The following is an 18,203-nucleotide window of genomic DNA, read 5'->3' as shown; positions in this document are numbered from 1 at the left end:
GGATAAAAACCTTTCAGGTCCGAGTTCTGGGTTACATACTTTTATCCAGGGGTTGACGTTAAGGATTTTTACCATTTGCCCAAAGGGCAAGTGGCTTTCACATTTAATTTGCTCAGATACAATTTTTACTTGCCCAGTATAATGTTTGATAAATATAGTTTCCAATATTAATTTTTGTATATATATCAATGAAACATGCTTTTTTTTTTATGTATTTTTTTTATTCAGTATTTCTTAAGTTTCCAGGTTCCTGGTGTGTATATGCATGCGTCAGATAATGAACTCAAGCCTACCTTACCGTGTTAACATGCTTTTCAATCCTTCCTGCACATTTTCAAACCAAACTTTGCTTTAAACTGTTGTGTGCTTGGAAAAATATAAATTGTAATGTTAAAAATCTAAAAAAAAATTTGACAGGTTAAAAACTTACACTGCTACTACTCACCAATTTAACATGTTTAGCTCTATAACATTTAAATGCACCACTCCAATGTCTAAGAGAAAAAAAATTAATGAACATTTTTTAATGTATGACCACTGTACAAAAGACTGCCATATGATAGAAATAATTACACTGTGCGCATACAGTTATTATTATTTTCCTAATCCCTGACTGATCATTTTTAATCTAGCATGTATTATAGTATAGATTCAATTCATCATCCAGCTGCTGCTCTGCAGAATTCTCTCCCCAAGAGCTGAATCACGCCATCTAGTGGAAAAATCACTTTTCAAATCACGCGAGAATGTGTACAAAACAACAAAGATAGTGTTGGCAACGGTTGTGGGTCGTTTTCAGCGAATATCGGTGATTTTAAAGTAATTTTGAGTGATAAATAATTTTTTTTCATGATGAAATTTGTACTCTCCGCGATCGCGATCGGGCAATGGTTAACATCGAGCCCTGCTTTTATCAATAATCACTCTGCATAAAATTTATATTTAAAAGTACTACTAATATTTACATAAATTACGTTTTTATTAAATTAGTTATTTATCTATGATTTGACTGAGGATGACCATATAAGCAAAATCTAGTTCTGAAGAGTGGATAAATTCCATATTTATCCTCTTTAATGTTAGGATATTGAAAAGCATAATTAACCACAGTGTTTTTGTCAAGAAACGCAGACAGATGGACCCAGTATTCAAAGAGAGACAGTCAGTAGGAAAGTTCAAACGTTTATTTAATAAAACCAAACAAAAGCGGAGCTGTGGCTCGCGGACACTGTAGGCGGGGGTCGGGGCACCGCCCAATCTCAGACACTCTGGTTTAACAGTCCAGACCACGAGTGTCCCCAGTGCTGCAGTCCCAGAGGTTATGCTGGAAGCTGATCCTGATGAGGGATCCAGAACAGACAGAAACAGGCAGGATCCAGATCAGGCAGGAACAGGAACAGGTGGCAGGATCCCGACCTCCAGGCATCCACAGGCTTCCAGGAGGGTTCAGAGTCTGACTGGGACCAGAAGCATGACCAGGTGGTCACGCACAGGAGCAGACAGGATCAGGTGCAGATGAGCAGGCTCAGTGGAAGAGGGTAGACGAGACAGGACGTAGGAACTGGAACTTGAAGCAGGACTTTAAACTGGTCTCCTCCTGGAGCCAGGCTTACTTTGATAAAAACTGAACCTCCCCCCATAATGAGCCAAAAACCCAGAGGACTCCACAGGGGAGGAACAGTGGACAGCCAGGAGACCAGACAAACACTAAAACCCTCTATATACTGGCAGCTAGGATCCAGGACATGAACCAAATAAAACTGAACAGAAAGACTGACAGAAAGACAAGCAATGATCTGGCACTGAATGCTCAGGCTGAACTGAATATAAACTAGAGGAAACAGGTGAGAGGAATAAATTATAATGAGGCAGGGAGGGAAAAACCAAAGGTGAAAGGAATGACTAATTAAGGGAGAGCAAACAGGCCAGATCATGACAGTTTTTGTTGTCAAGATATTTTAAATACATAAAAAAATAAAATGTTTTGAATATTCCACTTAAGAGTATTACTGCTCCCACCATCTGTATTAGAGGGGGGAAAAAAATGGTAGTTGTGGCCAATGATTAGCTAAGGGCGACTATGGCCACCCCTGGCCCCCCATCTAGTTCCGCACCTGAAGAGCTTATATCAGGGAAACCAACTTTTCACTAAACTTTGGGGTGAGATTTTGAAATAGTTTGGACAGGAAACCCTGTCAGGGTTAAATGAGGATAGGTGCAGCTAAAGGTTGGAGGTTTTCAGAGGATTTAACTGAATCAAAGTGGAAAAATGTGGAATTTTTATAGCCCAGTAAATGTTACTGTGTTACAATAAGTGGTCTGTAGTTATGATGTTAATTATGTATATTTTTCTCACAATATACATCATTTTCTACACTCTGGTGATTTTTAGAGAACTGAAGTAAAGCGGAATGGGCCCTACTAAAATACTTGCATCTTAAATATAGTTTAAACTAGGAATTTCACGACATCGTTCATTAATTATTCTACGGGAGAGGATTAGGGCCACAGAAAAACATTTTAAAAAGTTAACTGATTTTTAAATATAAATCAGGTTAATTAATATGGGAAAAAAGTCAGAATTCTGATTTTTTTCTCAGCATTCTGACTTTAATCTCTTAAAAAAGTCAGAATGCTGAGAAAAAAGTCCGAATTCTGACTTTTTTCTCATATTACACTGAAATAAAATTAAAAAATCTGTTAATTTAAAAAAATAATTTCAGTGGCCCTAATCCTCTTTCGTATTATTCTCCGCAGTTAAAGTAAATAAAAAAATGGGGAACTAATAAGCTATTACTGGCACTGATACAGGAACCAGTGCAATCAAAACCTATGCAAACTACACTGTGTATGAATATTTGGTAATAGGCTAAGGATTAAAAAGCTTTATTCGTTATTTTATTAGTTTTTCTTACAACTGACAAAACAGTTAAATAATTCAGACCTTCTTGGAGGCTGTAGATTTTATAAAAAACTCACCATGACAGGAGGCAGCACTTCTCTGGATGTTTCATTTATACGGTGTGATGGAAATTAAGTTTTTAAACATATCCTGTGGACCAAAATAAAGATAAATAATAAAAGAACATCTATGTGGTTTCTCCTCTATGAATCCAGGATAAACGAGTTGTTCTGCACATCCTCTCTGTTGGTTGGTCCTTTCTTGGGTGGCTGATCTTTTGAAAAATAAAATACATACATGATTCTTTTTCTTTTTGTGGAGCTCCTATGAGTTTGAGAGGCAACCTGAAAGCTTTAAGAATTAAAATATTGTTTTTTTTTTATATATATAGAGAGATTTTTTTTTACATTACAATTCTACACAGGGGCAAAGAATGGCCAATAGAATAAGTCCTGGCCCACACTATGTCCCTATACCTTAGACCTAACACTACAAATATATTATGATGATATATAGACTTTTTGCCAAAGAGTTATAGATATCATTTTGATTTGTTTAACCAAATTAAATTATTTATTTATTTTTTTAATTTAGGACAAAGAAAATTTCCAGTAAGCAGATCAGAAGGTTTAATACATAATTTATTGATTGACAGGTAGCATAGAGAAGAATACAGCAGGCACAAAGTACAGCACTGTGATTGGCCAGTAATATAGTAAATATGTTATTTTAATCTTCTAGATGTTGTTTTTTTATTTACTCAGATTGCTCTCTGTATATTCCCTTCTTTCCTGAGCATAAAAAAGACATTTGTTGCCTTCTGCTGGCTTTTAGGGTTTTATATTGTGGAAAAATCTTTCACTTCTCTATAAAAAAAATTAAATACAGTACATTCATAACTCATTTGGAAAAGTTTTACTTGGAGGAGAATATCTCAGCATCTCCAGCTCATAGTCTGGGATTGTTTAAAAGTTTATCCAACCTGCGGCTGACTATTTTGCATGTTTTTAAACACATGAATCTGTGCTAAAGAAAATCCTAATGGCGCTTTCCATTACATACTAAATTACAATTAGCTAATTATTGCATTCACATGTGTTATAATCTATATTGCATTGTTGCAGCAAGTGGACCTCCATTGCTGACCCTGTTGATCCGTGCACTGTGTTCATGTCTACCCATCGTCCTCAAGGGGGGGCTGCTGCTCCGTGTTTCATGTAACCTTGGCTGAAGGAGCAAAAGTGGAATATTTACACAAATGGGATGCCAGCTGTGGAAATCACTGTTATTGTCGCTGACAGCTCATGGCTTTAGAGTGTTCCTCCTCCTTTCTTCAACTGCTCCTTGGCTTGTTCAGAGTGCAAAGTGGGATAAGAACCCAAAGTGACACTTTTAGACCTTTTAAGCTCTCAGAGAATCAAATTCTGCTTCCGCATTCACCCACCAGACCAAAGACAAACCTGACTTGGTGGTGCAATGTAAGAGTTATCTCCGAATTCTGCCGGTGCCACTTGGGTTCATTATAAACAGTCTAGTTTTAACAGTGCGTGAGCCAAATTAAACACAATCTGTGCTTCAGCTGGATCTTTAAAGAAACTGTAAGGAAGTAATGACTTATTCATAATATGAACATAGTTACTGTTTAACAGTTGACAGCATTAACTAAGTTATCAGTTATTGCACTGAATATCTACAACTGACCAGCAGGAATACATGTTACAAACGATACGGTCAGATTGAAGGATCAGGGGTTTCTAGTATTCTAGCATTCAAAGTAAAGTTTGAATGAAAGTGCATGAGATTGAGAAAGTGCAATTAAAGTGAAAAGACCCTGTCCTTCTTACAAATAGCGTTTTTACAAGCAATCAGAGAGGGAAATCAGAGATGGAAGAGAACCTGCAGAATCTCCAGGAGGCAGTCCAGTTCAGACGCGGAAACAGAGACTGATTCCTCCTGGCAATCTAAAAGCAAACAGAATTCACACTTTGTACTGACGAGCCACGTACGGATTCACGATTAAAGACGTTCCTCCAAGTGCAGCGATGACTGTGAGGGCTGGAAAACGGGGAATGTGTGATTGTGATGTGTCAACGGAAAAGCGAGGGGGGGTCTTCTCATCCCCGGCGAAGCTCCCTCAGCTCTGCTGCCACTTTGCGTAGCTCTGCTTCAATCTCCAGGAGCTCCTAGAAAGAAAAAAAGTATGAATAGCACATGAATGCAGGGTTACTTTTTAAAACTCCAAACAGAGGAGAATCATGAGAGGTAAAGCTGAGGATTTGGACACTGAGTTCAGGAACTAAAGATTCACAGATTGCTCCTGTGAATATCAATAAAGATGAAACTGGCTGCACATTAATAGATGTCAATTAAGGTTTTTATAGATAAATGCTCTGTTTCAAACTTATCCTGCTTATTATAAATATCTGACTTTTTTTTTGTTTCCAATACTCTAAATAATCTTTTTTTGTATGTGTGAACTAATCTGCTGAGATTAATTTTCTTACCAAGGACTAAAACTAGAGAAACCTGGTGATAAATATCAAACCTAAACCCTGCAGCTGTCTAATCCAGGCAGAGCTAAGCCAACACCTCAGAGCGAAAGCTATTACTGCCTGAAGAGGACTGGCAGCTAGCTTTATTTAATATCTGCCATGTGTTTGAAAAAAAGAAAAGGAAACAGTTTTAAAAGGAAACGTATTGAGGCACATCAGCAGATGTCAAACGGGTGAATGGAGGACAGCAAAGCTCCTCTGAGCTGTTTACCTCTGAGCGTCACAAAGCGTGTTAAAGTTCCTGCAGCTCCATCTGATAAAGTACTCCTTCACGGCAGGACGGGTGGAAATAAGTGTTTCAATGTTTTTTAAAGATATTAGAATTGGGTAAATATAGCTTAAAAAAAAAAACTGGATCAGATTTTGGTTACAAACTCTCATTTCTGGAAAGCTTGTTTTATGTTAAATATCCAATTTGCCAAATGAAGTAGCCTAGATTTATCGTAGAGGATTTTATAAATACTTTAGACAAAGTAAAACTACCTGGAATAAAAATAGTCTTAACCAAGATTTAAATATTCATAATGTTAAAAAAACAAAAATTAAGATAAAACTTCTGTAAGTCATGCAAAAAATGCCAGAAAGAGTAAACAGAAACTTCAAGGTCATAGTTTTAAAATTTTCCATTAAAAAATATTAATTTTTCAAAAATAAATCTTCCACTAAAGTTTAGAAGTATCCATTTCAACTGAAAAATTATAGTATCTAAATATTGCTAGATAAATTTTGGCGGGTCCAAAACTGTAAAATATATTGCACCAATAAGAATGCAGGATTCTGCACTGACAGAAATAGCGGGTAGAAGACTCATGAAACGAAGCTCAGGCTTTGCCAGATTCTGTGATACAGCTGAAAATGGCTTTTTCACTTTCTTACAATTTACTTTTTCTTTTTTTTTTTTAAAGAGTCAACCTTAAGAAAAACAAAGGTGAATCTCAGTCAAGCTTTTGAATGTTTGTGCCGACTTCAGAGGTGGACTCCTTCGTTCTGGACAGTCAAAGTATTGCTATGGCTGCTAGTTTTCCAATTCTAACCAAAAGTCATTACAGTTAGCTTAGGCTTTTTATTTTTTTTTTATTTGACAGACCTAGCAACTGGCTGGCAAACAGTACAATTCAAGGTTTGAACTTGTCAGGAGAAGTTAAGCCATCTCTTTTAATTCATTCATTTGCCATATTGTAATATCAGTTGTAATCAGTACTCGAGTTGAGGGAGATGAGATGGCATCTCCCTTCTTAAAAATCTTAAAAATCATCCCCCTTCTTAAATGACCATCACCCCATACCATCCCCTGTGACATTTTATTACTGAATGTGCAACATTTCTACCAGATAGTAAAAGTAATGGCAATAATATTGCCCTTTCAACATTTGGTGGGCTTACAGATAGCCTGAGCAAAATAAATACAATCAAAGAAGTGGCCTACCATGACTATGAAGCTGATCCCAGTAGAAATTTGTCCCTAACTATGTAGGGGCAGTGATAGCTATGCCAGTCCAGGGACTGACTGCAGTCCTACTATAAGGTGCCTTGCTCAAGGTCAATGACCGGCATACCTGACATGTAATAACCATACCATGCATATTGTATTAGGTTAATAAACTATATTAATTAGGCTATGTATGCTTCCAAAAATAAAAGAACATAAAAAATCCACCACCCCCGTTATTTTTTTATTTATTTTTTTTATAACTACTAGTTTTAATATTTGTAAAATTGCATCAGTCACCAGAGATGGAGTTCAGATTTCTTCATGAAAGGGAGCCATTGATGAATTAGGAATGACCATAAAAGGGCGTCAGCTTCAGAGACTCTTTGACATTTTACCTTAATGATGACTTAAAATAATACACACATTTCATTTCAGTGCGATTAAAAACCTTACAGACATGCTGTCAGTTTTAACTCACCTCCCCTTCATCTTCTTCAGCATCCCCTTCATCCTCATCCTCTCTAACAAACTCCTCCTCCTCATCATCATCATTCTCTGCATTTTCCTCCTCCTCTTCTTCCTCATACCTCTCCCTCTCAAACTGCCTCGTGGCCTCGTCGCTGGCCTTCTCCATCTCTCTCTTCTGCAGCGGCTCTTTCACCTCCTCTGCTTCGTTCTTCTTCTTGACTTCCTCCTCATCTCCACTCTCTTTTTCCTTCACCTTTACATCCATAATGTCTGTGTTCCTCTTCCCGCTTGGCTCCTCCTGCGTTTCCTCCTCCTGCACCCGTTTCATCTTTCGGACAAGCTCCTCCAGCTCCTCCTGCTTCTCCTTCCTCTCCCTCTCCTGCTCTGGCTTGCTCCCGTTGTTTTGCTCCTTGATTAGCTCCTTCAGCTCCTTCTCCACCTTCTCTTTCTCCACCATCAGCTCCACTTCATTCTTCTTCCTCTCCTCCATCCTCTGCTTCTCCAAGTCCTCTAATTTTTTGCCCTCTTCCTCTTTGCTCTGCTTGGTCTTCTTCTCCTCCACCTCCTTTTTTAGATCTGCTCCTTTCTGGTTCTCCTTCTCAGGCTTGTGTTGCTTCATTTTCAGCTCCCTCAGCAGCTCTCTGAGCTCTTCGTCATTCTTCTCTTCCTCTCTTTCCTTGCTGACCGCTTCAGCTAACTGGCTCTCAATCTTTCTGTCTCTTTCCTCTTCATCACCTTCAGTCTCTGGCTCCTCTTTCTTTCCTCCATCATCTTCCCCCTCACTCTCGTCTTCTTCCTCGTCTCTCTGCTCAAATTCGCTTTCATCGTCGGCCAGATTGTACTCCCCTCTCACCTTTTCATCCCGCTCCTCTTTTTCCCGCTCTGTAAAAACAATCGGTACTCAGTGTCGGTCTCATTTTCAAGTCAATAAAATGACATCCGAGCGTTTCTAAGCCTGATAAACACATCAGCAGCTGTCAGTGAGTATCTTTGCGTACCGTCATCAGCCAGCCTCTGCAGCTCCCTCAGAAGACCCTGGTGTCTCTGCAGCTCATTAAGTTCATCTGCAACAGCAATGCAGCACAAAGACAGCAGCAGGTGAAAAACAGGCCTCCTCTGAAGGGAGTCCCTCAACATCTTCTTAGTGTTTGCTCAGCCTCTTTACACAAGAAGAGGAATGCCGGCTTTAAATGCCTGGTATTTCTACACCGTCTCACATTATATCATAAACACAAAGCTCAAAGAATTTTACTGGGTTTTAGAATAAAAGCAAAAACAGTTAGTAAATATAATTAATTCAAATATTGATAAAAATTCTATCTATCTGGATTACCTTGATTATAACAGCTAAATCCGTGTGATAGTTTTAGTTCTGTTCAAGTTTTCTCTATTTTTTCATTGGTCTTATTTCCATTTCTGTGTTTTAGTTATTTTTGATTGTATTTGAGTTCTTAGATATTTCTTCTTTGCCCTCTTGTGTCAGTCTCCTTTTCCCTAGCCCACTTCTTGCCTCTGTTCACACCTGCCCCCCAATCTGCTAATCAGCCTGGTCCTTGTTTCTCTCTCCCATATATGCTCTGTTCGAAAACCTCGCCTGCATGTAAATCTGGCCTTCTAAGGACGCGTCCCAGGATTTCGAACAGAGCAGTTTGCAGTTTGCTCTGTTCGAAATCCTAGGACGCGTCCTTAAAAGGCCAGATTCGAAGTGCGATTACATCATAGCGCGGCGCCGAGGTCTGGTCGGATTCCAAGACTCCTCGTTATGCGGCCTTAAAATACGTCCTTCTTTTTGCCCGATTTGAAGGACGGGTCCGATGTATCCTCGGCATCCTTGGATATCCCAGGATTCATTGCGAGACCAAGCAAGCCGTGATCAGAGGAAGGATTGGCGCCGAACAGTGGTGAAAATTTGAAGTTCAGTTTAATATAATACAAGTCATTTAATAGTAACTATTAAGTTAATTACAGATGAACAAGAATCCAGCTCATCCTTTGCAATCCTCCTTTCAGCTGCTGCCATCTGGCAGGACAGGCTCGCTAGCAAACACTAGCAGGTATATTTGTTCCCCTTGCCCTGGCTTTTCTGAATGATGAATATTTTAGTTAGGCACTGCTTACAACATTATTTTATCTATTCATTTACTTTAATATTGTTTTTTATGGAACTGTTTAGGAATGTGTTTTTTTAGATACTTCTTCTAAAATGATGTGTTTTATGTTTGAACCACTCAGATGTCAAAGACAAATGTCCATCTCAGGAAATGTTATGGACAATAATAACTTATATTTTGTCACAAATGATCAATGGTGTCCTAATGTGTCCTTCATTATATCCAGCTGCTCTTTGAGGCCTCAGAGACTCTAATTTACCGGGAAAATGGTTAGTGGTTCTGCCAAGATGGGGAGAAAGAAAGAACGGCATACAAAATTCCCCACAACCCATGTAGGAGATACAGGAAACATCTAGAAGAAAGTGTTCTGGTTTCATAAGACAAAATTAATGATTCGGTTGGTATGTAAATGATGTGCGCGGCCTCTCCAGCACTTAGAAGCCTGGCAGCAGCAGCATCATGTTATGGAGGATGTTAGATGGAAGCAGGAACGGACTCATATCAACAGGGTGAGCCTGGGAGAAAACCTGTGAGATGCTGCACTTGTGTAAAGCAGGTAGAGATGTACCTCCATAGATATGTAGTCGCTTTGGATAAAGGCGTCAGCTAAATGCATAAACATGTAGAGAAGCTGTAACGTCTTCATTGTGTAGTGTTGACTAAATTAGGGCTGGGTATAAATGCATTCCACACTTTTCAGATAGGGTTTTTTTCTTTTGTAATTACTGATTAATTAACACCCACGTAAAATGTATGCACTATTTTATATAGGTCTAAAAAGATGAAACAGACCAGATCAAGTACTTTCAAGATTGCAGTTACATCACTATAGAACGGTGCTGATATCATAAATATAGAAGATAGGATGTTATACCTGCAAGCTGGGATCCAGCACACTCATGCTGCCCCCCGTCGTCATTCAGTGTCTCCTGAATTATACATTCAACCTGCTGGCAACAACAGCACAGTTAATACTTGAGGGTAAAAGCTGAACAACAACATAAATACAGAGAACTTCTTTCCGACCTTTGCGTCATTAAGGGGTGAGGTAGCTGGTCGGCTTCCCACTGCATGGATGGAGTTTGCAAACAGAGGAACAAAATGTTAAATGCAAGACAAGATCTGTAGATGTAGGATTTCTGCTGCAGCTGATGGTATGACACAGCAGCGCAGGTGAGCGACTGCGTGCCTTTAATCCTGCACAGGTGGAGCTGTTCCCTCATTAAGGTGAGAGCAGTTTCCCCCGTAAAGAACGCTGCAAAGGAGCTTAACCCTCTCAGTCTGACATCATGGCAGCTTTAGCTCGCAGGTAGTTTTTCCCACCGGAGCTAAATATGTCACCAATCCTCCGCCTGCACAGACCATTGAAGGCAGCTTAAGCAGCTCGCTCTGCTTGTTTTCTCGTAAGAAGACAAACTAATCAGACTCTGAGCCACACCTTAAAAATATATAAGATCAAATAAAAATTTGGTTCAAATAAGTTCAATTTTTTTGCTGCTTAAAAATGTGAAACGTGCTTTAAAAACACAGGAGTAAAGAATTGCCACAGCAAAAAAAGGCTCATTTTTCAGTTTTTTGTGTATAAAATTTATATTTCATAATTTTATCGAAGGTTTATCATTGATATTTCTTTCTAATTCGAGCTAAAGTTATTTTTCAATACAGTGCACAGGCATCCAGCTATAATGTGGTTATTTGCTGAGTGATCCATTGGACCAACAGCAGCTCAACTGTTGAAGTAAAGAGACTTTCAAGATGAAAAATATCATAAACAGGAGGGAATTTTTCGATAGGAAAGAAAATACATCAACATTTGCTTTGTTTGAAGAAATTGATTAATTATTTTTCATAAATATAAGAAGAAAATACATATTTCATGTTAGGTTAATAAATTCAAAACTCCTCCTAATCTATTAATTATCCTATTTTGCTAATTTAGGTATTGCCACGGTCTTGGTTCTGTTAAGATTTCTTTGAGTTTTCAGTTTCACGTTGATTGATGTTTTTCTTTGTTCTCTAGTTTTATTGGTTTATTTCCTAATTTGTTTTGTTTTGTGGATGTATTTGAGTTCTTAGGTTTTTTCTTTGTTGCCCTCTTGTGTTGGCCTCCTTTTCCCTAGCTCCTTTCTAGAATCCTCTGTTCACACCTGCTCCCAATCAGCTCATTAGTCCCATCTTTGTTCGGTTTCCCATAAATACTCTCCCTGTAAAGTTCCTCAGTGCTAGTTCCTCATCTTTCTCGGTCTTTCCCTGGCTCCTCATGCTTGTTTACGCTGATGTCTCCATGGTTCTGGTTTGTTTTACATTTTCATGTTAGATCTTTGGATTCCTGCCACAGTTGCTTGTGAACACTCCATTAAAACTACAAGAACTCACCTCTGCCTCCCTGCCTCTGCATTCGGGTCCTCAAAACCCCAACCAAACCTTTACAGGTATTTAGAAAGATTACAACCAATCTGCATGATTTGACTGAACTGACTTTGTAAGGTAGCTTCAGATTACATCTCAATCTGTAAATGGAAATAAATTGATCTAATTTCAAATCGATTCAGACTTAGCCATCATTTCCCAGTATGGATTACATGTGTCAGACAGTCAGAGTTAACTAGAATGTGTTTGGTAAAAATGATATCAGTACTGATAACTTCAAGACAACATTAGTAAAGAGCTCTTTTTTTGTAATCACTTCTTTATGTTTTAGTACTTAATGCGGCTTCTCTGGGTTTTATAAATGTAATTTAGAAAGAAAAATGAACAACATGGAATCAGTTTTTGGTCTAAAGTGATATAGATCACAAATTTCCACATGACTGCCACTGATTGGCTAATCAGTCCTCGCGTTTCATCTCCTCCCTTAAGAAGTAAAAAATTGTGAGATTTCTGCTAAATCTGAAGACCCCCAATTTGAACACTACAAACTACTCCTGTTCCTTCAGCTTTTAGGGGGTCAACAATAAACTCTGCTGTGGAAAGGAAAGGAACTTTAGACTGTTGAATCTGGACAGCCTTTTAGGGCGATGTCTTTATACTACAGAAACACACATTGATGATGCTTTTCAAATTGGGACTATAACCTTCCTTCCAAAAAAAAATAAAAGAAATTTAATTTTTACAAATTTCGTTAAGCTCAGCATAATAAAAATTTGAATTTTAAATTTGAAGGAGTGTTCATTAGCATGTGAAGAACTGATGCAGTTTTGTTCAATTCGCTGAGTTGGCCTGTGCCTGTAAGTTCTGTTCTGTGCAAAGGATTGTGGGAGTACAAATAGCTCCTAGGCACCAGATATGAACGTTAGGAGGTTGCTTTGCTAAAGGAGCTATCAATAGGAACCATCCTGCTTCCTTCCTCTTTGTCAACCCTATATTCAGACAGCACTGACACAATTCCACTTAGACCTGACAAATCTTACCAATTTGATGAATTTGGATGGACCCAGGTTGGCCTTTTCGACCACACAAGCGGTGCTGTTTACCTGGAGCTGATCCTCTCAAGGAACTGGGACGATTTAAGATACTAGGAGCCAAATCATAGCCACGTCTCTGCATCAAAGTGTTCGTCAAAAATGTATTAAAACAGAGACGGAAGTCCACCAGAGATAAAGGCAGAAGAAGACGAACTAAGTAACCAAGATGGATGAAGTTCTAGCAGCAAAGACATTACTCCTTGCTGTATGAGTATTTATGATTATATAGCGACAAAGTTGTCTTTTGTACGGTGACCTTGAGTGTCCAGAAAGGCACCTTTGAAAGAAAATGTATTATTATTATTACTGTGACAGCTATCCCGCGTATGGCAATGTCGTTGCAAACACTTGCTCCACACGTGTACATTGTAGTAAACTGCACCGCTTCCGCCTGACATATTGCTTTGTATTTTCTTTATTCTCTTCCCCTTTTAATCAGGTTTAGGTTTTTACACAAAATAAAGAACTATATTTAATGTACCAAAGAACCCACTGATGTTCAGGGAGTTTTTTTTAAACATGTTTTTTCCTCCTTTTTGAGGAAGACACTATATTTCAACCTTACTATAAAAAAAATGTTTTCTTGTTTCCTATACACAAAATATTATAGTGAGGACTTTCAGGCTTCAAGTGGGGATTTAATTTATGCTGCAGTAATGATTTTTCATGGTTTTACCGCCTCTGCCAGAAGCAAACACATTCTGATATAGATTGTAGGCATGGACCAACTCTCTATTTGGGGTAAGTCAAACGTTCGACTTTGAAAGTTGATAATAGCAAACTGAAACAGTTCTATTTAGTGTTTAGGATTTAAAGAGACTGTGCAGCCTAAATGTAATCCCACAGATTGATTTAGATAATCATTTGTTGGCCCAGTTCATAATTTATGCTGTTTTTTTCAGCTAGACTCACATTTTACACTGTAACTAAAAATAAATCAATCAATCCATGTTTACCAATAAACATCTCTGGGGATAAAGGGTGCTCAACATGCAAACATTAACTGTGATGACTAATGTGTGTAATTGGTAATGGGGCCCTAAATCATGTGGTTAGGGCCCAATAGGCTACAGTCTCAGGGTGGTCCTGTTTTTAATCCCTTATAGTCAAAATATTTTTTAATATGACAAATAGTTTTTTTTTTTTTATCTTGTTTTTACTCAAACCCTTTTATTTACAGGCTCATCAAATGTTGACAGAAATCTGTATAGTTAAAGTTAATTCGTTTGATGTCCAATTTATTGGTTTTAAATTAACATTGTTTTATGAGCGCGCCACAAAGGCGCGTGGCGCTTCATACACGCGCACCTGTGCGGGGCTCTAATGAACTCTGAATGTGCGTGTTAAGCTGTGAGGATCACATTTTATCCATGTCCCATCATAACAGCCAGTGGTCGTTATAGTGACCCACTATGAAGCAGATCCATACAATCAGAACCAGGTTATGTAACGCAGCGCGTTAAGCGCATTAAGAATAAAACCTCCACTGTTTTCTTGTCATTAAAGGAACAAACCTGGTCTGTGCTCCTTAATAAACAGCATTTATCTGTTTCTAGTCCTGTCGGTAACAGCTGAGCGGATGCAGCACTGCAGTAGATTTTAAACAGGAAGCTTTCATCCGGAGGGATGCCCGCCTATAGCCGCCTTTTCCAGCCTCACGCAGATTTTAGGATTTATTCGCAGAAATAGATCAGCTTGGAAATGTGATGGTCGCCTACCTCCGACTGCAGCCCAGAGAAAGATCGCGGTTATCAGAATTCCCATAGGATCCGTGAGTGAAGTATCCTGCAGGAGATAACCTTGAAAATGCTGGGCTGGATTTTCCTCCCACAGCCGCTGAGTGAGGTGGAGCCGCGCCTGTGCGCGCGCGTGTGTGTCTGTGCGTCCTCAGATCAAAGCCCAGACCTAGGAGGTCAGGTGTTCCTCTGCTGATACAGTAGATAGATAGATAGATAGATAGATAGATAGATAGATAGATAGATAGATAGATAGATAGATAGATAGATAGATAGATAGATAGATAGATAGATAGATAGATAGATAGATAGATAGATAGATAGATAGATAGATAGATACGGAATTTAATTCAGTTTATTTATATAACACCGATTCAGTCATCTCAAGGATGAAAACAATTCGAACAGATTGGTCTGATTAGTTCAAAGTTTTCTATCTAAGGAAAACCAGCTAATGCATGGACTCATTGACTGGACATCAATACCTCAAACCATGCATGCTTGTAGTGACAGTGGGGAGGAAAACTTCCTTTTAACAGGAAGAATCCTCCAGCAGAACCAGGCCCATGCTAGAAACACGGAGCCAGGCAGATGAGCTCTAGCCAGCTCCCATGTGAGAGGATGAAAGAGAGTATATACAGTTAGTCACATTCAGAGAAACAGGATTACACTGAAAAACAGGCTGTTCTCCAACATCCACAAACAAAGGTGTTGATGGCAGCGGCACAGCCGACACCCCTCTCCAGTATGGTGTCACAGCTAAACAGGAACAGACCAGATGAAGCTACTATGAGAAAAAGCAGAGAGAGCATAATGTTTGAGACTGAACAAACACATTCTGCAGAATGGGAGAATAGAGATAGAATGAAACAGAATAATGAAAAAAGGGGTACTTATGTCCTCCAGCAGTCTAAGCCTATAGCAGCATAACTATAGAGCTAGCTAAGGTTACCCTAAGCAACTCTGACTATAAGCTTTATCAAAAAGGAAACTTTTAAGCCTAACCTAAAAGTAGACAGGGTGTCTGCCTCCGGACTAAAAATGGGTGTTGGTTCCACTGGAGAGGGGCCTAATACCTAAAAGAACTGCCTCCCATTCTACTTTTAGAAATTCTAGGAACCACTAGTAAACCTGCAGATTGAAAGCAAAGTGTTCTCAATCATACCTCTGTTATCAGATGGAGCTTGGCCATTTAAGGATTTATATGTGAGAAGTGATTTTTCATGGAGGGGAAAAAAAGAATGAAACCTACACAACAATAAACAGAGGAAGACCTCTTTTCATAGTTTATTGAGGCACAATCTTATAAGTTCTTCTTATTCCTTTAGAATTATTATCATCAAATCAAAAGAGAAAATTACATTTGTTTAAGGCACAAATCAGTTACAATATGTTTTGTTAGAGCTTATTATAGGAAACTGCTTTAATATTACTGATGGTGGTCGGAGGGACTGGTGACGCCAGTGTACGGTAGCCTTGCTTCTGCACTGGAAAAAACATCTAAAAATAAGTCAAAACTTCTTAAAATAAGTTGATTTACCCATAATTTGAGTAGCTAAATAAGATGATTTGCCAATGGGATGAGTATTTTTATGCTTAATATAAGATAATTAGATAATATGCACTTGAAATAAGACAAATTGTTTTTTTTGTTATTTTAAATGTAAATTGGCTTGTTCCATTGGTAGTGTCTCACTTACCTACTCAATTCAAGGCAAAATACACTTATTTTAAGAAAACAGGACTTATTTAGATTTAAAATTTTTGCAGTTTGTCAGTGAGCCCCAGGGCAGCGGTGGCTACAAAGTAGCTCGCCACCATCAGTGCGTGAATGGGTGAATGACTGAATATAATGTAAAGGGCTTTGGTCAAGTCTTCTGACTTTAAAAAGTGCTACACAGGTACAGTCCATTTTACCATTTACACTTAAAAAACATTTATATCATAATTAATTGTCTTGTTCTATATGGATTTTGCTCTTCTCCAACTGGACTTTTAACAGGAACCAAGTTCTTTATTCAACTGAGACCAACATTGAGCTCTTTGCAGCTATGTCATGTGTGCGTATTTAGAATTAAAGAACAAAAAAGTATTTTGACACTATCAGGTCTAAGCACCTAAAACATCATGCATATGTAGCAGGAGGACATCTCCTCATGCTCCTGGAGGCAGGAGTGTTGGCTGCAGGGGCAGTGTCAGCCAATTGCCTCTGGAGGGCACCCTATAAAAGGGGAGTGGTGGCATTATCGGTTACCCTCTTCCTCTGGTTCCTCCGCTTTGCTTCCGGGTCGCCTCGGCTGCTGGTTAACGGTACAGGTAGGTTGCAGTGGCTGCTAGTGCGCTCTATGGATAATTGTGGTGCTGATGTGCATCTTTGGTTTGTTAGACAAGACGTTCCCGGTTGCAGCGCTCGTGATCAGCGCGTCAATCAAACCTGGCCGTAATCGGCAGCTTTGCCTCCGTCCTCTTCCTCAGTGGGATTTCTCTGGTGGCCTGATCGGTATGTATGCTGTATGACAATTTGACACATTCACTTCCTGCTCCTCCACAAAGTAGTAATATTTTGTTGACAGGTCTATGTGGGGCCTGGTGATCTGGGGAATTCCAGCGGCGTTAACTTGGGAGAAACAACACAGCTTTGACACGTTTCAGCTGTAGCTTTTTGATAGCTCAAGGCAGTCGGACGCCTGAGCTGCGGCTCCACCTCGGTTCCAATTGTTGTTTAACCGCGGCGGTGCGGTCTGAGACGCCTTAATCAGCCGGTATCGTGGCTGGTTAAACTTGGAGCCCGCCTGCAGCAGAAATTGCCCTCTTCCAGCAGCATAGGCTGGGCTGGATTATTCAAGGGGCTGTTTATGTGACAATTGTTCAACCTCTGTTACTGGACTGGTTCTTGATTGTTATTATTCCCGGTATTATTTTTCTTATCCTGAGTTTATTCAGTTATCTGGGTTGCCTGAGTCCATGGGGAATTGCATTTTGGGTTCCAATTGTTCCTGTGACTCTTAATGTTTTTTTTTTTTTTTTGGGTTATTCTTTTTTTTTCTCTCCCCTTATAGTGTGTGTGCGCGTGTGTGTGTGAAAAGCTATTTATGCCCCTCTTTGTCTTTTCAGTTGCTGAGAGCTGACGTGGTGGTTCCTGGTGTCCTGGTGGTGGGGACTTCCCGTTTTGGTGTGCAGTGCCGCCCCCTTCTAGTCCATTGTTTTACAGAGTGCATGTGTGTAGTGGCTGCCACGAGTGATTTGGGGTGCCTTCCTTTCTGTTTTGCTTTATCTACTGGGATCACTCCTCACTTCGCCTCGACCCACTCCATCAGGTAAGCCTCAGCACCTGAATTAGGCTCCCCCCTCGCCTTCCCGTGTGTGGGGGTAGTATATTTTAACAAGACCTGTTAATTTTAATCATGTTTAAATAAAGAATTGCTGTTTTTTTCTAAATTATAACCACGTCTCTGACTCTCTTTATGGTAGAACGGATCTACGTATCCTACCTTTAAAATTAATTCTTTGGGTGAAATTCCCAAGGTGGCGTTATTGG

The 18,203-nt window shown here is 39.2% G+C and overlaps 1 protein-coding gene across 2 annotated transcripts; it reads right to left on the bottom strand.

Annotated features, from left to right (window-relative positions):
- Positions 1 to 3,525: 3,525 nt before the first annotated feature.
- LOC119775264 (vicilin-like seed storage protein At2g18540) lies at positions 3,526 to 14,806 on the bottom strand. Of its 2 annotated transcripts, none has more exons than XM_038273180.1 (6): positions 14,648 to 14,806; positions 10,492 to 10,532; positions 10,340 to 10,415; positions 8,353 to 8,418; positions 7,365 to 8,236; positions 3,526 to 5,085 (listed from the first exon to the last, which is right to left on the bottom strand). In XM_038273180.1, exons 1-6 carry the CDS (start codon positions 14,691 to 14,693, stop codon positions 5,017 to 5,019), a joined length of 1,170 nt encoding a protein of 389 aa, XP_038129108.1. In that variant the 5' UTR covers positions 14,694 to 14,806; the 3' UTR covers positions 3,526 to 5,016. The 2 variants fall into 2 exon arrangements, with proteins under 2 accessions (XP_038129108.1, XP_038129109.1); XM_038273181.1 differs by having other exon boundaries at positions 10,340 to 10,412.
- Positions 14,807 to 18,203: the final 3,397 nt, after the last annotated feature.

The sequence above is a fragment of the Cyprinodon tularosa genome, unplaced genomic scaffold (genome assembly GCF_016077235.1).
Source record: "Cyprinodon tularosa strain WSP-4 unplaced genomic scaffold, ASM1607723v1 ctg86, whole genome shotgun sequence".
In the NCBI taxonomy this organism is placed as follows: domain Eukaryota; kingdom Metazoa; phylum Chordata; class Actinopteri; order Cyprinodontiformes; family Cyprinodontidae; genus Cyprinodon; species Cyprinodon tularosa.
Note: the sequence above shows the minus strand (reverse complement) of the source record. Positions and strands in the feature narration are given on the sequence as shown.